The sequence below is a fragment of the Sminthopsis crassicaudata genome, chromosome 4 (assembly GCF_048593235.1).
Source record: "Sminthopsis crassicaudata isolate SCR6 chromosome 4, ASM4859323v1, whole genome shotgun sequence".
Classification (NCBI taxonomy): Eukaryota; Metazoa; Chordata; class Mammalia; order Dasyuromorphia; family Dasyuridae; genus Sminthopsis; species Sminthopsis crassicaudata.
In genome coordinates this window covers 476707892-476729215 of record NC_133620.1, presented here as the reverse complement: position 1 = coordinate 476729215, position 21324 = coordinate 476707892, and the positions used below count along the sequence as shown (strand labels likewise).

At 54.1% G+C, this 21324-nt stretch overlaps 2 protein-coding genes across 5 annotated transcripts in view; one reads left to right on the top strand and one right to left on the bottom strand.

The window, feature by feature from the left end:
* MCM3AP (minichromosome maintenance complex component 3 associated protein) overlaps nt 1-8052 on the bottom strand; it is a 30578-nt gene extending 22526 nt beyond the window's left edge. For both annotated transcript variants that reach the window (XM_074264488.1, XM_074264489.1), the window contains exons 1-7: nt 7921-8052; nt 5580-6826; nt 5236-5459; nt 3549-3627; nt 3104-3257; nt 1663-1859; nt 539-678 (exon numbers count right to left, since the gene is read on the bottom strand). In XM_074264488.1, the coding sequence (XP_074120589.1) occupies nt 539-678; nt 1663-1859; nt 3104-3257; nt 3549-3627; nt 5236-5459; nt 5580-6735 (1950 nt within the window). In that variant the 5' untranslated portion in view covers nt 6736-6826; nt 7921-8052. The remainder of the gene's footprint in view (nt 1-538; nt 679-1662; nt 1860-3103; nt 3258-3548; nt 3628-5235; nt 5460-5579; nt 6827-7920) is intronic.
* A 96-nt stretch (nt 8053-8148) lies between these two features.
* On the top strand, nt 8149-20958 carry YBEY (ybeY metalloendoribonuclease). 3 transcript variants are annotated; one of them, XM_074264491.1, is made up of 5 exons: nt 8149-8279; nt 10096-10321; nt 10890-11021; nt 11753-11821; nt 20681-20958. In XM_074264491.1, exons 2-5 carry the CDS (start codon nt 10112-10114, stop codon nt 20810-20812), a joined length of 543 nt encoding a protein of 180 aa, XP_074120592.1. In that variant the 5' UTR covers nt 8149-8279; nt 10096-10111; the 3' UTR covers nt 20813-20958. The 3 variants fall into 3 exon arrangements, with proteins under 3 accessions (XP_074120592.1, XP_074120593.1, XP_074120594.1); XM_074264492.1 differs by lacking the exon at nt 20681-20958 and adding an exon at nt 12286-12524; XM_074264493.1 differs by lacking the exon at nt 20681-20958 and adding an exon at nt 12138-12275.
* Nucleotides 20959-21324: the final 366 nt, after the last annotated feature.

Sequence of the window (21324 nt, the reverse complement as noted above, 5' to 3'; positions counted from 1 at the left end):
CCGGTCCTGCCATGACCCAGAACCAGAGACCTCTGCCAGGCCTTCCATGCCCTCCAGCTACATGTCCACGTGGCCTCCCTGTCACTACGTGGACACCTGAAGGCATCCCCGAGTACAACTCACCCCGGCCATAGGCCGCTAGGCCACCCTTGTATTAGGGGCATGTGGCCACATAGCTACACCATCCCCAGGAGCAGGCACCAGTTGCCAGGTTGGGCTCTGGCAGCAGCAGCTGATGACGTGGAAGAGGAGAAGGCAAGTGGCCCGGATTTACACCAGCTTGCCGCTGCCCCCCACGCATCCTTTTGGAGATGTTCAAAATGCTGCCGACAACAGAATCCCAATCTTTCTGGGCTCCAAATTTCCCAACCTGCTATGACAAGGACAAGTGGCCCCAGCCCCCAGCAGATTCCCAATGACAAAGTGGGCGGGAAGTGGGATCTCACGTCCCTGCACCCAGAGCAGACAGGAAGGGCACGCCAATGAGGTCACAGGACAGGAGAAGTCAAGGCCGGGCTCGGCCCCCACGGGACCTTACCTGATCTGTGCCAGGGATCACTTCGAAAGAGCTCAGCTGGTTCCTGGTCTCTCTCATGTACCGCTCTTTCTCAGGACACATGTCTGGGCACGTCCCAACAAAGGCTTTCGCTTTGTCCAGATCCGTTCTCTTGACGCGAGCTAGCCAATGCCAAAGAGAAGGAAGGGATCACTATTCGCTTGGAAGGACCAAGGACAACAAGGAAGCAGCTCAAAGAGCCCACCCGGTGCACAAACCCCCTCTGTGCTTGAGCGTGGAGGCTATGGAGGAGAAGCTGCCAAATTGAGGCTGTGCAGTTAGAGAGCGCTTTGGGATGCCTCACTGTCACTCCTGAAGGCCTCAGGGCAGTGGGAATCCCAAGAACAGCTCTCAGCAAACACAAAAATCTTTGTTATTGGGGGAAGGGAGAGGAAGAAGAAATAAGTGAACTCTTATTTAGTGTCCACTGTGTGCTAAGCGCTTCACAAATCTTATCTCGCTGGATCTTCCTAACACGGCAGGGGCCAACATTATCCCACTCTAAGCTGAGGTGAAATCACTAGTCCAAGTCACACAGCTAGGAAATGTCTGCAGCTGAATTTGAACTCCGGCCCCAGCGCTTGCTGCACTGTCCCATCAGCTGACGGAGTTTAGAAACGTCTCATTAACACATGGAAAATGACTCTAGGTGAGAACTAGAAATCACTGTGATGGCTCCTCTCAGTCCAAGAGCGAGCCGTGTCTTCTCTCCATGTTTGGCCTGTATAAACCTCAAATCAGGAGTCAGGGCCCTGCAGGCCCCAGCTTTCCCAGCTCTCCACTGTACAGGTGTGGTGCTCCAACACCTACCAAGAAAGCCACCAGCCATGGAACCCGCCACTCACCTCCCAACTGGGAAGCACTTCCTAGTGTAACACCCCTGCCCACAAGGAGCTTAGATTCGGTCATTTATATCAACATGGCAACGCCAAGGAAAATGGCAAAGCCACCAGCGTCCTCGGTCCTCACTCACTGTAGCCAAGAGACACGAGAAAGCACCTCGTGGATCTGCGGCTCAGCTACCACAGTGCTGGCGGCTCCCGTAGGAGTTGAGACAGTGGGGCATCCCGGTGCCCACCACCCATCCCAGCTCACCCACCGCCTACCTTGCCTCATGATCTTATCCCTCTGGTCGAGGAGGCGGTACTTGTCCTCCGACGTCTCGGCCACCGTGCCCATCAAGGTGCTGAGGGTGGTCGCTGACAGTCCCAGGTTGTCTGAGCTCGGGATCTCAGGCCCAGAATCAAAGGGCTCCCCCTCAAACTGCAGAGACTTGGTATGGCTCGATTTCTTAACTGGAGAACTACAAAGCAGAACAATGTGCTTGGTTGGATCCCGGAGTTGACTTGACTTTGGCCTGCTCTCTTATGAAGCTTCAGCCATAGCTTTGTACTGTCACCGATACAGACGCCTCCTTCGCCAACCCAGCCTGCACCCCAAGGCTGCCCATCCCCTATCTCCTGTTAAAGCCCCTGGGAACCTCCTTTTAGCCCCCACCTTGCGTGAATTTCAAGGGGCACAAGCCCTTGGTTTCTTCCTCCACCACAAAGTCCTACTTTGAGTTCTCTGTGGGCTCTGGAAGGCCCTATACCCATAGAGCTCCCACCTGACTGCAGTCCAGCTAGGAGCGAGGCCCCCAAAGCCCGTTAAGAGGAAAAACTGCCAAATACGCCAATGCTTTTCTTCTACACACCCAGGATTCTTTTTTAATTGGCTGGGAAGCAGCTTGCATAACCTTAAATGGACAAGCCAAGGACAGGACTACAGCCTTTGCTGCCATTTTAACTAAAGGCAAGGGGTTAGGTCTACAAACAAACTCCTTCAATTTGAATGAGCAAGGAAAACAATTTGCAAAATGTCGGCACTATCAGAGCACCTCTAAAAGAACTCTCTTGCTCAGCCCAATGCAAGCTTGCCTCCAAAGACCCAAAGCTGACCTGCTCTCTCTTCCTCCTGAGCGAGGGGCAAGGGACTTAAGGGGCTGCCTCAGGAAGCCATTTAGGGGCATGACCAAGCAGGGATTCGTTTGGCCTAATTCTGTGTATTTATTAGAAACGTTTTATTGCAATGGTGGAACAGTGGGATGATGGTGGGAAGAGTGCTGCAGAATTATTGCACTTGCTAAGTTCCCTCATTTAGAAAGCAGCTTCCACTAAGATTCAATGTGGAAGCACCTTCTGTTCATTTTCGCTTCACAGTCGTAAAGCACATTTGCCATTCGTAAGATCAGATCCTTGATTCAGAATTCTGAAGTATAAATGGACCCAAAAAACGCTACCAATTTATAATGTACAGCTCAAAACCACATTCCTAACCACATAAATAGTCATCAGTTCCTGACTGTCTATACAAGATCCCACTTGGCAATTTAATGAGCATTTATTAAGCACCTATTGGGGACTGGGCAGAACACGAGGGACAAGACCAAAATGAGGCAACTTCTCTCCTTGGAGAACCCCCATTTAAGGGAAGGAAATTCATGTGCGCAGATGAGAACATATGCAAGTGTTCTGTAGCTTTGCTCATAGTTACAACCACTAGGCCTACCTCTTACTCAGAAGGCTGCTGCTACCACCAGTTGCAGGTCTCAAGAGGGGTTTGCGCAGCGGGGAGCGCTGGAAAGGCGAGTCTTCGCAGCTCTGACTAGCTTCTCCCTCACTTGATATTTTCTCCTTTGGGGAAAAGTCCTTCTTGCTGGGACCTGAAAAGAGTCAACTTAGATCAGGAGTTTCTAAGCCTGGGGGGAGGTAGAAAGAGGTGCTCCCAGCAACCAGACATTATCATTTGGAACAAAGAACACCTAGGTGATGAGGAAAGGGTCTGCAGCTCACAGAGGAGAGCAGAGGCTGGCTCTGCCAGGTGGCTGTTAGGCTGGGCATCATTGGGCACTGGGGAAGCCACCCTCCAGGTCACCCCAATCTGTTCCCAATACTACAAAGCAAACACCCAGCCACAGCTTTAGATCTAGCAGAAAAAGGCCAACTCAACTCACTTATTTTTTTCTTGTGCCAAAAGATGACTACGTCTTTATGCAAGCCTTTCCCTTTCTTCCGAGCCAGGGCTGCAGACGCCTGAAAATCAATTCCAGAACCCATAAGTTGGAACACCAAAGGGAGGGACGATAATTGAGCGGAAAAGGAAGCAGCGGAAACCACCCCGAGAAAAATGTTTGGGAACAAAATGACCCAACTCAAAGCTGGTTATGCTGTGGAGAATATGTGGCTGACCTGGAGCAGAAAAGGGGAAGGAAGACAAAAGGATGGATTGTACCCATGCGGCGGCAGCTGCTCTTTATCTGATAGATGTCCGTGTGTGGGGGACGGCTGACCAAGGTGTGGGGCGTGACTACATGGAATACTATTAGGCTGGAAGAAATGACAAGCAGGTGGAGTCCAGAAAAATTTGGGCTACTTTCCACTGCTTCCTTTTCACCTCAAGTGAAGTGAGCAGAACACAGTGCACAGTCACAGCAGCACCGTGGGATGATCTTCCAGGAAGGCCTTTGCCCTTGTCAACAATATGGTAATCCAAGACAATGCCAAAGAACTCATGGTGGAAAATGCTCTTCGCCTCCAAAGAACCGGTGAAAGGTGAACGCAGACCAAAGCAGACTTCCTCACTTTTTTTTTCTTTTTTGGGGGGCAGGGCAAAGGAGTCTGTGCTTTCTTTTATAACGTGGCTAATGTAGAAATACGTTTTGCATGACTACATGTGTGCCATTTGAAGCAAACTGCTCGTCTTCTTGAAGAGAGGATGGGCGGAAGACAGCAATTCGCAACTCAAAACTTTTTAAAATGAATGTTAAACTTTTTAATGCCCCTGGAAAACACTGAATGAAAGAAATAAAGAGAGAGAGAAGGAAAGGGACAGCAGCAGAGGCCACACAAGAAAGCTATTTCTCCCAATGTCAGGGACCCACCCAGACTACATCAGCAGAGACAGAAACTTGGAGGGATGGGGCGGAACGCCAAAGCAGGAAGCTTCCGAAGGATCAGCTCACTGGGCATAAAGAGGCTGGCTGTGGCCAGAGCAATCCTCCAAAACCATCTGTCATGTTACAGGCAGGGTTGATCTGCCTTGGTGGATACACTGTCCACTGTCCTTAATCAATTGGCTTTCATTTGGTGACTGGCAACTTGGGCACCGCACCGGCTGCAGCTCAAACCAAGCTGCCACATGCACTGGCAGACACGGACCACCAACATAAAGCAGGGTCAGAGGAGCAGGAGCCCAAACAACAGGAAATGGGTTTCCAGTTCAAGCCTTTGGCACAGAATCAGAGGCCTCCAGGAGGCTGATCCAGCCACACAGGCCTCCGGCTTGTGGCCCCTGGGCCTGCAATGTTCTCCATCCTCTGCTCCAAATACCAAACACCAACCCTGCCTTCCATCTGGTAATCAATCACCCCCCAGCTCACCCACATTTGTTGGGACATACGTGTGTTTGCTTACTGTGATTTGCTTTGGCCAATGAGCCCCTGGAGGGCAGGATGGTCTTTACTTTATTTTCTTTACAGCCCTTGGCACACAGTAGGTACTCAGTAAATGTCTTAATCATGCCCAAGAAGGAAGGCAAAGACTATCAGAGAGGGAATGGAGGAGGGGCAGCACCCAGAGGAGGCAGAACTGGGCCACGACAAGCCCAGCAGAGGGCACCCCCCCCCCAGGGAGGACACTCACGTGGTCTGAGAAGTGCACAATGGCGAGCTTCCGGTTGCGCCGGGGATAGATGCGCTGCACCTTCCCAAATCGGCCAAAGTGCTCTTCCAGGATCGCCCTGTCGTTGAGGTAATTGGGGATGTTCTTGCACTGGATGGCGGTGAGCTCGCTGGGTGACAGGCTGCTAGAGCTATCCACGCACTCCTTCTTCCCTCGGCGGGAAGGGGTAGCCCTGCTGGCAGACACTGCGAGGGAAGCAGAAGGGAGCTGGGTCAGCAGGGGCCGACGAGGTGGCCACACGGGGACCGGAGAATGCATTTCCCTTTGGCCTCCCGCTGCTCTCAGGGGCTGCAGTGAGTACGTACCTTCCTGGCCACTTTTGCCATCCATTTCCTCCTCCTTCAGCCGGGAGGCGGACAGCATGGACGAGGCTGCTCCAGCGCCGTGATCCGTCTCGCTGGATTCTAAACTCCCCACTTCCTTTTTCAATTCTTTGCTTCCCAGACGGCCGCCTTCTTTGTTGCTCCTCAGCATGTCCTGCAGCGTCCGCCCGAACAGGCCGCCACCCCGCGGGCGAGCCAGGCGGGGAGGGCGCTTCTCTGGAGGATGATCTCCCCGGGACAAGAGCTCCATGTCATCTACAGCGTCGTAGTCTCGTCTCCGGGGTGACCGGTCATGGTCTTCCTTCCTCTTCAGCCCTTTCACGTGCCCAGATAGCGACCCTCCCTGGCCACCAGCATCATCCCTTCCTAGCTTGCCCACTGCTTTGCTCATGGAAAAGGGCTCCCCTATCGAGCCCGGGGAGGCGAAGCTCGTGAAGCTGCTCCCTGAACTCCCAAATGCTGGTTTAGGGCCCCTCTTTTCCTCCTCCACAGTCTGACTTAGAGAGGCAAAAGTTGACGAGGGAGTGTTGCTGGCTGGTTTGGAGAAAGTAAAACTTGGGCTGGTGCCTGAGCTGCTTGAGCCCTGGGAAAACGCGAAGGAGCCCAGCGCCTCAGGCCCCCCACTGACTGGGTGGGAGAAGGTGAAAGAGCCCGGACTGATCTGGCTCTGCGTCTTCTCCGGCTCCGAGTCGGCCCCAAAGATCGGTCTGAAGGTTGCGCTTTCGGGAGGCTTAAAGCTGAACTCGGATCGCCCCAGACCACCGCCGGCTGCCTCCCCGCTGCCGTGCCCAAAGCCGGGGGTGCTGGGGAACGCTCCGATGTTGGTGGGCGTCTTGAAACTAAATCCCGCATTGCTGGGGGCAGATGTACTGGGGGGGCCGGAAGCCGCCGTGAAGACAGGAGCCTGGGGGGCTCCGGAGGTGGCCGAGAATCCGAGCGTAGATCCTGAGGAAGACTGGGTCCCCCCGGAAGTCTGGGCGAATCCCGTGCTCTGCCCCGAGCCCACGGCGCTCTGGCCAAAAAGCGAGGGCTGACCGAATCGAAACGGCGGCTGAACCTGGAACGTTCCCAGGGAGCCACTGGCAGACGAGGAGAACATGCCTGACTGCTGTCCCCCAAAGGGATTGTTGGGGTTCATGTTCCAAAGCGATCCTCGAAAAGCAAAACTCACAGGAGCGACGAAAGCACCTCCTGCTCTGAGTGTGCCTCCATCTTTGCCGTCCCAGGAGCTGAAAGACAGAGGGAGAGAGGAGTCCCGAGTTAGGGGCGAGACGCTGTCGGCTCCGAGGCCTGCGGAGGGAACCCCCGGGGGCTTTGGTCCGACCCTGAAGAGGAGCGGCCTGAAGGGAGCGCACCATTCCTACTTACAGGGGATGGGGGGGGAGCTCACTCCTGAAGTGACTTGCCCAAGGACACGCAGTCTGAGGCAGGGCTTAATTCAGGCCTCCCGGGTCCCACTGAAGGAGGAAGAGGGGGAGGGAAGGAGGGAGAAGAGGAGCAGGGGAAGGGGCTTGGCCGGCATTTTGTGTCTGGGCCCCTTCCAGATGGGGCAGTTTAGCAACCAGACCCCTGCTCGCTGCTGTCTCGTTTGACGCCCGATCCTCCCTCGAGCAGGGGCCCAGCACAGCTCCCCTCTCCCAGGCACTTTCCAACTCGGGGACCCCCCACCACGCCTGACCCCCCCAGAAACCTCTGGGGGTGTTCTCCAGTACATCCTCCAGCCCCTCCCACCCTTCCCAGCTCCACCCCGAACCCCGCCCCGCAGGGCTCTCGGGGGAGGGGCGGGGGGGGGGTCCGAGCTGTGTGACCTTGGGTGAGTCACGGTAAAGGCCCCCAAGGGAGGGGAGAGTCACCGCCCTGCGGAGGGGAGGGGTCTCCAGGCAGTCCCCGCCCGGACGAGGGGCGCTGACCAACCGCCTGGACCTGGCCGGGCCTCAGGCTCCCATGTCTCAGTCCCAGAGCAGAACAAGCACTAGTTAGGCGCCGACTGTGTACCAGGCTGTGGGCCAAGGTAGGGCAGGGGGCGGGGTGAGGAGAGCCCCTCCCCCCACTGTCCCCCAGGGCAGGCCCCGATCCTTCCCGGCCTCAGTTTCCTTGGGGGGAGGAGGGGCGGGGAATCGGGGCGGAACCGGCATCAGGCTGGCTGCCAGCTCCGCCCGCCTGCGAGGCCGCGCCCGCCGCCCTCCAAGCGGCCTCAGTTTCCCCGTCTTACACACGGGAAGGAAGGGAAGAAGGGAGGAGAGCCGCCCTCAGAGTCCCGACCCTACGGGGAGACGCCGCCCCCGCCCCCCGGCCCCGCCCCCCGGCCCCCGCCGACACTCACCTCCGCAGCGCGAACAGAAGGACTGGCGGACGTTCAGCCGGCTCCGGTCCGAGGCCAGGAGAAAGCGAGGAGCCGCCAGCCCGGGGGGCCGTAAACAAAGACGGACCCGGAGCGCTTCCGGTCGCGCGCGGAAGTGCTTCTCCCAGCCCCTACCCGCGACCGGAAGTTAAATTCGCGCTTGCGCGACGTATGCGTGTTGCGCGTGCGCGGTACGTGTTCGCCGCTCTGCGTTCCTGCGTGCGCGCCTGAGTTAGGAACCCGGGGACGTAGTGGAAGCCGGGCAGTGGCCGAAGCACGGGTTTGAGGCCGCTCCAGAAGCCTGCGGGGGGACTCGGAAGCCAGGCCTCTCCTTGTAACAGGCGAGTAAATTGAGGCCCAGAGTGAGAGGGGCTTCTCGAAGGGGCGGGGAGAACGCGGAGGGCCAGAGGGAGGGGGGCACGGCGACCCCCAGAGCGGCCCCCCCCCCCTCCTGGCCGCCTTCCCCCTCCCCCTCCCCCACTCGTCTTCATCTTGCCGCCGCCCTCCTCTGCCTCACCGCTGCGGTCCTCAGGCTGAAGGAGCTCAGGGAACCTTCCGACTGGAAGTCAGTGACAAGCGCGGTCTCCGGCAGGGGGCGCCACGTGGGCACCAGGAGGGAGCCCCAGGGCCCTCTGGTCACTTCTGCCTGGCGGTGCCCCGCCCACAGGGGGCGCTATTGTGCCCCCTCCACAAGGCCCCGTTTTCCTGCTCTTTGAGGCCGCGCGGCCCCAGAGAAAGGGCCTGGTTCTCCTGGGCGGGCTTTGGACCCGGGCCCGGTTCGGATGGAGGCTCGGCCGCTGTCTCTGCCTCAGGCCCCTCTGAGAGCGGCTGCACTGAGGCCTCCGAAGGAGCTCCCGGTTGAAGCGCTTGCGCCCCCGTGTGGCCGGTCCCGCCGGAGCAGCTGAGACTTTCCCTCCTTGTGGGCTGACCCTGCATCCGACCCCGGGTGGCCGCGGTGTCCCCCGGACGTGCGGCATCGCCGGGGCGGGCACTGGCGTCTGCCGCGCTCACGGCCGGTCCGGGCCCGGCTTCTGCCCCCGAGGCTCCCCCGGCCGCAGTAAGGGCTGTTCTCCCGCCTCTGCACGGCCCCTCCCCCGGCACGCCGGCCGGCCCGCACTCGGAGATCGGGTCTCCGGATCTAGGATCGCTCGGGGCTCAGACAGCGCTGGGGGGGGGGGTGAGAGACTCGGGGGAGCCCGGGAGCTGGGGGGGGGTCAGGCCTGGAGGTGGTGGATGGAGACCTGAGCCTGAGAGGGACGGACGGGGTCAGGGGTCATTAGCTGTGAGAGGTTGGGGGGAGGGGCAGAGGGAGCGCTGCCATGGAGTGGGGGGGGAGGCCCAGGGACGGAGCTGCCCCAGGAACGTTCTCGATGTTTCTCGTGGGCAGCGGCCCCGTAGCCCAGCCGGGGTTGGGTTTTTCCTTTAAAAGATGGTTTTAGCGCCTTAACAGAACAGACTGTGCCAGAGAGCGCGGGTGTCCCGCCTGGGAGACGCCCAGAGCCAGCGGAGTCCGGCGGCCGTGCTGGGTCTTTGCTCTCGCTCTCCAGGGGCAGAAGGGCCGGGGTCGCAGGGTCTCTGACCTCCTCCTCTGCCGCCCAGAGGGACGTCTCCCTCCCCCGACAAGTCTCTGTCTAACCTTGGAGCCCGCACGGGAGAGTGGGAGGGGCCGTTCTCCGAGCACGTGCTGGCAGCGAATTGTCCAATTAGCCGCAAGTGCTCGCGTCCCACCCCAGCGCCCCGCGTCCCACCCCAGCGCCCCGCGTCCCACCCCAGCGCCCCGCGTCCCACCCCAGCGCCCCGCGCAGTGTCGGCCTTTGCCGCGCAGTGTCGGCCTTTGCCCCGCTGACCCCGGGGCTCCGAGCCAGACGTTCCTGGAGACCCGAGGCCGGCAGAGGGCAGAGCCTCGTTTACTGGGGGGGGGGGGGGGGGGTTGCAGAAACGGCAGAGCGGCCTGGGTTCCTCCTCTGTTCGAACTGTCGGGATGCTGCACGTGCTCAGAGCATTGACCTTGACCTCGGTCAGAGCAGACTTCTCAGCCTTGAGGTTAACCTCGGCCGGTCCCGCTCGGGAACCTTGGGCCGGGATGAGCCCGCAGCGAGCGCCCGAGCCTGTCCGGGACCCGCCGGAGCTGACGTTTGCACCTCTCGTGATCCACAGGGCCTCCGGTCTCGAGATGAGCCTCGTGCTCAGGAACCTGCAGCGCGCCGTCCCCGTCCGGAGGGTCCCGCTGCGGGCCAGGATCGAGCTGCTCCGGGGCATCCTGGGCGTCCGGCGGTTTGACCTGGGCGTGATATGCATGGACAACGAGGGCATCCAGCGCCTTAACAGGACATACCGAGGCAGCCCCGGCCCCACCGACGTGCTCTCCTTTCCCTTTCACGAGGTGAGGGAGGCTGCTCCAGAGCCCCAGGTCCTCCCCACCAGGCCTTTCTCCTGGAGGTTGTCTCTCCGCCCTCTGATTCAGGCAGTGGCAGGAAACAATCCCTCCCAGCCCGGGACGCCTGTCTCGGGCTTCTCCCTCTTGGCAGAGCTCTCCCAGCAGCCTCTGGGGTTCCCACCTCAATGGCACAGTCAGGAGGTGTCCAAGATGGCAAAGGACTGCCTGGGGGGCTGTTGGTGAAAGTTGGGGCTCCGGGGGGGTTCCCCAAGAATACGGGACGTGGACGAGGGCTGTGGTCGCTGCGTTCTCAGAGCAGCCTGCCTGGGCGGTCGTCCCTTCCCGTGACGGAGCCTGGAGAAAGGGGGGCCGGCCAGGGTTTGAGCGGGAGGGGATCCCCCCCAGATCCTAGCTCTCATCCTCTGAGGAAGGACGGTGGCTTCTCGGGTGACCTGGTCGTGTCGCAGTGGGCTCCCAGCCTCTCCTCAGGCCCCCGGAGACCACAGCCTTGCACTTGCTCCCCCAGCACTGCCCGGGGCTGATATCGGTGGGGGTCGTGTCTTCCCCTTGGCAGAACCTGAGGGCAGGGGCGGTGCCTCAGCCCGAGCGCCCCGACGACTTCAACTTGGGAGACCTCTTCCTGGGAGTGGAGTACATCTTCCACCAGTGCCGAGAGAACGGGGAGGACTACTATGACATCCTGACGGTGAGTGGTGGGGAGCACGGCCGTGGTCCTTTAGGGAGGGCCACGGGGGCGGGGTTTGTGCGCCAGGGGCCCCATCATTCCTCCAGGGGCACGCAGCAAATGTCAGAGAAGAAAAGCAGAGGCCCACTGGGGCCGGCTGCAAGATGGGGGAGACCCTCGGGCACTGCGAGGCCATTAGCCTTTTGGCCATCTTTGTGACCTCTGAGACCTCTCCTGAAGAGGAATGAGGTCCAGGAGGCGCGGCAGCCAGAGCGGTGTCCTAATGAGGTAGCAAGAGCGTAAAGAGCCAAAAGCCCAGACAGGCTTGTTCTGCCGGCCCTCCCGTGATCCTTCCGGCCCTCCCGTGATCCTTCCAGTCCTCCCATGCTCCCTCCTCCCCTCCACGATCCCTCCCAGCCCCCTCACTCAACAGGGCCTCAGGGCCAGGCCTGTGAAGTGAATTCCCACTTTCGGCTATTCCTGCCTGGACTTTGTAGGGGGCGCGGGCTGGGCTTCAGGAGGGCCCCTGTCAAGTCCCTGATGGGGGTCCATGGCCCCACCCTTCCCAAGCTCCTCATGTCCTCATCACTGATCCAGACCACGGTCCAGACCCGCTCGCCCCGGTGCCTCAGCCCGATCTTAACTCAGAATAGAGAGGTGGGGGGGCCAGAGGAGGGGGCTCTCTTTAACTTAGTTCCTTCGTGTTTCCTGCTGGTCTTTTCCTGGAACATGTGAGTCTGTTTCTTTGCCAGGTGACAGCGGCTCACGGGCTCTGCCATTTGCTCGGGTACAAGCACAGCACAGCAGCCGAGTGGAAGGAGGTAGGTGCCAGGTTCCGGTTCCCACAGTGCCCCGTTCCCACGCAGACCCTGCTCGTGAGCAACCCCACGCCGTCCCACCTTGTGAAGGAGCCTCCTCCCCCCGCCCCGGGTTGTGGGACTCCAGAGAGTCGTCGGCATCGCCCGTCTGAGGGGCTGCCGTGGGCTTTAGGGGGAGGAGCCGGGTCTGAATACTGGGGTCTTTCTTGTGCCAGCCTGGCCACCGGGGGTGGGGCTGGGTGTCATCTTACATGGAGAGGGGGGATTGGGGGATAAAATCACTCAGAGGAGGCACAAAAACAAACACTCTCTTTAATAGAAGAAGAAACTGTTGAAATGAAAGTGTGGTCGGATGGCCCTGTTCCATTCCCCGCCGGTACTTTTTCCGTGGCCGGGCAGCAGAATATGTGAGTCTCGAGGCTCGCTTCCGCGGCGCCCCTGACCCTTCCTGCCCTCCTCTTCTTCAGATGTATCGCAAAGAAAAGCTCACTCTGGAAGCACTGAACAAGGTCGCCGGGACCAGCCTCCAGCCCCTGACCAAGAACCTTTTTAGATGATCCTCTTCACAAATCTGTCGTAGCTGCCCCTGGAGCTCAGGCCGGTGGCGCAATGCACAGGGACCGACGGGATGGCAGCCCTAGACGAGGAAAAGGGGAGTGGGTGCCCCAAGTAGCTGTGGCCTCGCAGAGCAGAGCGGCTCCCCTGGGGGGGGGGGGGAGATGAGGGCAGCTGCCCCCAAGGGCGGGCCCCCACTCTCCTGAGGCACCGGGAAGCACAGGTCCTGCCACTTGCCCCCATGAGCCTTGCCCAGGAAGGGAAGAATGCCCGAAGACATAGGCAGTGCCCCCTAGAGCTTTGGGCTAAAAGGCAAGAGGGCGGGGAAATAGGACAGCTGTGTCAGGCTAGGAGAGCAGGCAAGGGGCCCCAGGGCCGTGGGGCTCACCACCCTCCAACCATTGGTGAGGGCCATGTTGGCTGTTGGAATCAATATGTGCCCATCCCCTAGACTCCTACAGGGGAAGAACCCTTCAGGGCCTTCGGGCCTAGGCCTGGGCAGAGCCGGGAGGCCCACTGGTCGCCCCACAAGAGGGCTCCTTGGCAGCCCCCACAGGACAGAGCTCTGTGAGCGTCACTGCTTCTGCCTAGAGCTCTCACAAGCTTGAGCCAGTCACGATGCTCGGGCATCTTGTCTCTGCAGCTGGTGCAGGGCACGGGAGAAAGCCCTACAATCACCCAGAGGGCCTTGGGGCCTGGCCCCCATGGTTTGCATATGGAGAAGTGGAGGCCCCTCCTGTGGGTCACAGAGACAGCCCGTGGTGCCAGACTGCCATGGCATCCTGGCTTGTCGGGTATCTGCTCCCTATGCAGAAATGCCCCTGCAATAGCGGGCATCTCGTTACTGCTTTTACCACCCAGAGGGAACACCGCTCAGGAATGTCGGTCTGCACGTGGAGAACCGCGTGACCCCGGGCTGAGGCCGATTACTGGCTTCTTTCTTGGTGCTATTGCGGCGGTTCCTCAGCTCTGAGAGCTCGTGCTCCCATTGGGCCCTGGAATCCTGCTGCTCATCAAGGCTCCCAAACCTCTTTGTACCACCCTAACCCTTCTGCAGTGCTTGCACAGTCTTGCCCATCAGCAGGCTCCATCACAACTGGGCCCCCTTTTCCCGTGGAGGGCGGCCCCCTTGGGCCCAGTTCTTTGCTCCTGCAGGAAGAGCTGCGAATGTTTCCTGTGCCCTCAGAGTTTGTTCTGTTAGGACCAAGCCCTCCAGTACCATGTGTGGGTTCTCCCTCTGCCAGTTGGGATGAGAGGAAGGTTGCAGCACCCATGCCCTCCGGGTGTTCTCTGACTTGGGGAGTGCTCCCCCAAACCTCCAGCGTGTTCCCCTTCTGTAACTCCCGATCAGGAGCCTTGCCAGGCTTTGGCTTAGCGGTTCCTGGCATCGGGCCCTCCCTGGACACTTCCAGGCTCGGAGCCTTGCTGCCCACACAGGGCTGAACATCAGGGTCTCCAGGGCTCCTGCTTCATCTACACCCTCCCAGCAGCCAGTTCAGTCCCATTCTGTTCCTCCTGAACCTTATCTCTGTCAGTCAGCGCCCTGAGGCAGGATTGGAGGATCCAGGAAGCCCTCACAACCTGGAGAAGCCCAGTGATTGAATGATGCCGAATGTGTCCCTTTGGCTCAGCAAGACTCCCTGAGACTGTTGTGGGATGTCCATTTTAAACCTTTCAGTGAAAGGAAGTGTCCTTTCCCATCTCTCCATCCCTCTGGATATCTTTGCTCCTGTGTGGGTGCCCCTGCTCCCATCATCCTCTGGGCTGGACCCTCCCCTCTCTGTGGGCCGGGGCCGTTCAGGGGGCACTGAGGGGACTTCCTGGGCGATGCCATGAATTGGTGCCAAGAACAACCAGAAGAGCTGCCCCTTGCAGTTTCCCTGGAAGTAGCAGGGAGCTATGAAAAGTCCTGGGCAAGGCAGGGTCTGCAGTTTCCTGCTTTAGGAAAGCCCATTGGTGCCTGAGGGTAAGAGGGGCACTAGGAGCCAGGCAGGCAGCCCTGGCTGGGGCTGAGCAATTTCTGGTAGAAATTCCAGCCTTGCATCTGACAGATCGGCTCAGTCCTGATCCAGTTCAGTCTGAAGCCCAAAGACAGAATCGCTTCCACCAGGGCTGCAGGGGATGGGATGACCCTGTTGCCTAACTTGGATGCCAGCCTCATGGCAGAGCCCTCCTGCCACCCGCCTGGCCTCGGGGAAGGGACAGAAGGCAAGGAAGAGGGTCAACTGAGTGAGTCTGGAGAGAGGTTTGAGCATCCATTCCCAGCCGGCACCATCTCTCTCCAAGGCTAAGGGAAGGTCCTCCGGCAGAGGCAAACCCGAAGGTCCTGTCCTCAGGGCACCTCCATTCTCCATCAAAGGGAAGTGCTCCTCCCGAGTCCAATCCCTCTCAGATCGCCTCCGCCTTCCAAACACAGTTCTCACCCCTCTGGAGGGCCGTCTTTGACCTGGTTTCCCTGGCACAGTAGATCCTTCATAAATGTTTGCTGACCATGAGCAAATCTGCAGCAGGAGCCAGTGCTAATGACTTGGGGTGGGGAGGGAGCTGTAATCCTCGAGGGCTCCTTGTAGGTGGTTCCACCCTGGGGAGCCAGCTTTAAGAGTGAGAGCTATCAACAGAGCTGGCCTGTTTGGCTGTGTGGCCGTGACTGGCTTGGCTCAAACATCGTTAGCATGTGACCGGGACACTTGGTAAGCAATTGAATCTTGAAGCCCGCAAGACAACCACTATCCCAGAATCGGGAAGAATGGATTCCAACCACGGGTTCAGAGGCTGGCACCAGGCAGTGAGAGAGAACTGGGCAGCTGTGGGCTAACTAGGAAGAGAAGCTGAGCCAGGCTGACAAGGGAGAACTGTGGAGGCAGAGGGGCCCAGAGCTTGACCTCTTCCTGGAGGCTGGTCTCTTCCTGGGTGGGGCCTGCAAGTGACCCTCCTCCGGCTTCTCTACCTGACAGAAATGCCCCAACTCACTGCCTCCTAAAAGGATCCCATCAGAGACAAATCTTCAAGTCCGGCCAAGGACAGGGGCAAGTGCACCCAGAGGCAGAGAAGCCAGCCAGTCCAGAAAACAAGAGTGCTAGACTCTTAGGTACATTAAAATGCACGTCCCCTTTGTTCTTAGAAGAAGAAGAAATGTGTACATAATTGGAAACTTGTTGGAGAACAACTTAAAGAATTCTACAATAATACAGGCCCTCGTTCATTTTCCACAGAAGCATTTTATGCATACAACATAATTCAATTGGCCTTAAATAATCTTGCAAGTTTAGAAAAAGGAAAAGTTTTAGAAAAGCCAGATGAAGTGTGAGGGGAAAAAAAGACAATAAACCTCAACACTTTGCCCAAGGACAACAGGGCCTTAAATGAGGTTCAAGGGCATGGTGATTCTGGCTCTCTGGAGGCAGCTTCAACCCCACCTATGGAGCAGATTATTGACAGGTCCCCATCAACTCCACCTTCATGGATGGAGAGAGGAAGACTAGTGGGAGGGGCAGAAGGGCTGTGATGTCAGCACCTCCTCCCCCAACATTCATCCACTCATATAACTAGATTGCAAAAGGCACTAATTAAAGCCACAGAAGAAGGGAATATAGAGGATCTGAGTTCAAATTTTTTCTATGATTAAATAGTTTTAACTTTTCAGGTCAAGAAAGTAGAAGATATGCTCCTTTTGATATAGAAATCCTCAAAGACCTGAAAAAGGCTTGCTCTCTTTATGGGGCTACATGAGCTTATGTGAAGATGTTATACAATTTAGCTTATGAAATCTTAATCCCTAGGGACTGGAAATCCATAGCAAAAATATGCTTAAAACCTGGACAAAACTTGTGGCTTTCTGAATATAGTGAGCTCTGTAGGATACAAGCCCAACAAAATAGTCAAAGTGCAGTTAATACTTTAATCACCTGTGACTGACTGGAATAGGTTCAGCATATGAGCAAATTGCTGCTGCTGTAATCAAAGCATGGGCTTCTCTCCCCAATAACAAGGGCGAGACCTTCACAAAAATTGTACAAGGAACAAATTAACCCTTTACTGATTTTGTGGCACGTTTGCAGACAGCTGTCATACGAACTAATGGTAAAAATACAGTAACAGACACTTTGGTAAGACAACTTGCTTAAAAAAAAAATGCCAATGAGGTTTGTAGAAGTATTATACTAGGACTACACAAGGATGCTCCTTTAGAGGAGATCATAAGACGCTGCGCCACAGTGGGCACAAATACCTTTTATAGCCAGGCTATGATGCAGACTTCCCAAGATCCCAACAAGGTCCCTGGCAAGGGACTTCCAGAGAAACTCTTCAATGTTTTCAATGTGGTATAAAGTAGAGCACCTGAAAGCTCAATGTTGGCATAGAGACAGAGTGAGAAAACAGGGTGGGAGAAATGCAATGGAGGCTTCCATTGGGCATCAAAGTGTAGACTGATTCAGGGAAACGGGATGAGGGGCCCAAGGCAAAAAACACTTGGGGCATGATGGCAGCCGATGCCATGCCCAGAGAGTGCCTCCAAGTCCAATATCCAGACATGACCAATCAGCCAGGAAGCCATCTGATAGGAGAAAGGGATTACAATTGGGGAGAATCGAGTGGTATGCTGCTGGGACAACTGAGATACCACTTGTAGAGGTGAAATCTGCTCCTCTCCAGCCTATGGATCCTTTGTCTCCAGGGATAGTAGGCTTGACCATTTCACCTCCTGAGAGTGTTCATTACAAGAACAGTGTTCATTCATACACTGATGTGGGAAACTGGGGAATGTATAGATAATATCCCAGTCACTAACACAGGGAGACAATGTGTGACTTATCAACCAGGGGAAGTAGTAGCATCGGGTTTATCGATACAGACCCCTAATAAGCAACCTGGTGATGGTCACCCACGTTCTGACTCCAAGCAGCAAAACCCAGGAATTTACTGGACAGCAGCTGTGACAACTGACTGAACTATGCTCACCATCTATATAAATGGCATAGCATTAGAAGGACTGGTGGACACAGGTGCAGATGGCACAGTCATTAGAGGTGCCAACTAGCCCAGTCACTGGCCAAAGACTAAGGCAGACACCTATATGTCTAGGGTAGGAGGATCAATAGCAACTGAAGTACCCCTTTGAGGTGGAGTTTTGAAGGTGAAACAGGTGTTTTTACTCCTTTTATAGTTGAAAAAAATCCCCATCTGTGGGGAAAAGACATTTTACAACAATTAGGGTTAAAAATGAGTACTTCTTTTTTAGGCAGGGCTACTGTTGAAGGCCTGCCAATACTTTCACCTGTTCTTATCCAATGGAAAACTGATCCCCAGTGTGGATAGAACAGTGGCCCTTAAGAAGTGATAACATTCAGGGCTTATTAGACATAGTACAGCAGCAACTTGACCAAGGACACTTACAACCTTCTCTAAGTCCTTGGATTTCCCCAGTATTTGTTGTAAGAAAGAAATCTGGAAAATGGAGGATGTAGACTGATTTAAGAAAGGTAAATGAACAGATGGAAACTATGGGAACTCTTCAACCTGGACTTTAATCTCCTCAATTGCCTAGAGAATGGCCTCTATGGGTTATAGATATTAAGGATTGTTTCTATTTTATCCTAGATAAGGAGGATATGAAAAGATTTGCCTTTTCAGTGCCTAGAATTAACTTAGCTGAGCCTTATAAAAGATATGAATGGACAGTTTTGCCACAGGGAATGAATATTGCTGCTGCTCTTACTCCAATAAGAAAAGCATTTCCAAAAGTAATGTTATTACATTACATGGATGATATATTGGGATGTGCACCTGAGGAACAAAGTTAGAAGCATGTCTACAAAAAAAAAAAAAAAAAAACATAGAAATACTAAGGAATTATAAATTGAACATAGCTCCAGAGAAAATTCAAAGACATGCTCCTTTTCAATATTTAGGATATGAAGTATACCCTAAGGTGCTTACAGTACAAAAACTCTCAAGAACACACCTTAAATGACATCCAGAAATTGATATCCAATGTATGCGTCTAGTGCTAGGCTTGACTACCTGTCAATTGAAACCATTATATGACATTTTAAGGGGAGACAGTGCTTTAAATTCACCACACCAGCTTACAAAAGAAGCTCAAGAAGCTTTGAGACAAGTTGAACTGGCTTTATCCAATGTGGTTGAGTCACTCAAAAATCCTTGGAAATATCAGTTTTTGCTACACAAGAGGCAGCCACAGCAGTCCTTCATCAAGGAGACTGTGATAGAGTGGGTAAACCTCCCAGCACAACTGAACAACCTTACTCCTTACCCAGTGCTTGTGGCTAGGATTTTATTGAAGGCCATTAAGTGAGCAGTACAATTATCTGAGATAAGACCTGACAAGATATACACCTTTTATGCTAATGCACAAGTTAATGTGTGCTGTGAAACCATCCCACAGTGGCAAATTTTATTAGCCATGGCCCCAAGTTTTACACATGGGTCTCCATTAAAAATAACCAGACTGTTACATAATTGGCGATGGATTCTTAAAGAAAAGGTTTCTAAAGTTCCTCTACTCTTGTGATTTAACTATAAAGAGAGTAGTCAGAACTCCTTTTCAGTCCACTCAGCAGAATGAGTTGTATGCAATCATTCTAACTCATTATCTGGGAGACATAAATATAATATCCGTTTCAGCCTATTCAATAGGTGTGGTACAAATAATTGCCATAGCCCAAATGAAATTTGTAGCCTCCCATATATATATATATATATATATATATATATATATATCAGCTCTTTAAGGAACTTCAAGAGCAAGTGAGAAAGCATCCATGTAAGATATCTTGCATGTCCACTCTCATAGTGGACTTCCAGGTCCTATTTTTGATGGTAATTCAAAGGCAAATAACCTTTTAACTATGTTGGCCAATACTCTTATTTCAAGAAGCCCAAGAATCTCATTCTAAATATCAGGCTGCCCGAGCTTTACATTTACAATTTGAAATAACAAGAGAAGCTAGGAGCATAGTAAAAGCCTGTACAGCTTGCCTTCCTTTCCATGCTCCTACACTCCCTCCAGGGAAGAACCCTTGTGGTTTGAGACCTAATGAAATTTGGCAAATGGATGTGACCCATTATAAGTCTTTTGGTCATCTATCTTTTATTCATGTCGTGGTAGACACCTTTTCAGGATTCATTTTTGCAATACCAGCAGCAGAAGAGACAGCCTGAGTGGTCACTGAATTCCTTATACAAGCATTTGCAATTATGGGTGTGCCACAAACAAAACAGACAATGGATCTGCATATACTTATAAACATTTTGCACACTTTTGTGCACAGTATCAGATTTTACATACCATTGGCATACCTTTTAATCAAGGTCAGGCAATAGTAGAGAGAAGAAACAGATATTAAGAAAGGGAGAGCCACGGGTAACCCTAGAGAACCTCTAAATTTAGTTCTCTATACCATTAATTTTTTAGTTTTTGACAACGATGCACTGGCTCCGGCAGGCAGGTTTTATAACCCACCAAAAGGGCAGTGTCCAGTGCGAGCAGCTCCACTGTCTTTAGATAGTTGCCAGGTCATGTGGCGAGACCCAGAAAATAGTGAATGGAAGGGTTAATAATAATAATAGGTTAACTGCTTGGGGGAGAGGGTTTGCTTGTATCTCTACAGATGGAGAAGGAATCAGATGGGTACCAATGAGCCGTATTTGCCTTGTCCATCAGAGAGAGAGAGCAGGCCCTTGAAGGAGAAGACCCAAGAAACATCAGGTGGTTCCATTGCTGACTGTGCCCACCACTGAAAGAGCCTGGCAGTTATAACTAGTCTGAATAGAGTTATGAATATATAATTATATATATATATATAACTATATTATATATGTCCATGACCATAGAGTCATGCACATCAAAAATTGTTGGACTTGAAAACCCTCAGGAATCATTGGATTCTCTGAGACGTGATATGACTATTGTTCTCACCTCTCTGAGAAGTCAGGGATGGTGTGACCACCTGTGTTCTAAAACAAAAGAAAGCTGGAGATGTAAACGGCTACAACTGAGCAGATGTAAGGTAAGCTAGCACTGGAGTCTAATGACCAATTGGACAATTCTCTTAACATGTTTGGAGGATGACCCTACTAAACTATTCTGTGCTCGCTCCATCGGTGGGTGTGTACAAATACTTCTAAGCCCGCAGGAATAATTGGATTCTCTGAGACATCATAAGACTGTTGTAGGACTTAAACACTCTCAGGAATCATTGGATTCTCTGAGACATGATAAGACTATTGTATGACTAGGAATCATTGGATTCCCTAACATACAAAAATACTGTATTTTTGTTGCAGGACTTCAGAAACTTGTGGGGATCATTGGATTCCCTAACACATGAAGCAATGGACAATAGATTGGTTTTGGACTGTCTCTTGGCTGCTGAAGAAGGCGTATGTGTGACTGATGTTTACATACCCTCCTTCTAGGACTTCTGGAAACCTTTTACAAAACCATGTTGATTCATATTATTTGTTATATCACTACTTGCATGTACAATTCATGTTTGTTACACCACATCGAGCCTGCACTGACTGTGGGGAGAGTCATCACTAATAGCCTCTGCGTTATTGCTAATGTGCTTGTGTAAAACTCCCACACTGATGGGTTTGTGCATACTTGTCTCTAATTTAAAGACCCTTCAGCCCAGAAACCTGCTAGCAATCCCCACTTCCCTTTGGTGCTTTTCATCTCCCTGAGAAGTCAGGGAGGGTGTGATCACCTTTTTGGGATTCTCACCTCTCTGAGAAGTCAGGGATGGTGTGACCACCTGTGTTCTAAAACAAAAGAAAGCTGGAGATATAAAGGGCTCCAACTGAGCAGATGCAAGGTAACCTAGCACTTGAGGCTAATTACCAATTGGACAATTCTCTTAACATGTTTGGAGGAGGACCCTACTAAACTGTTCTGTGCTGGCTCCATCGGTGGGTGTGTACAAAGA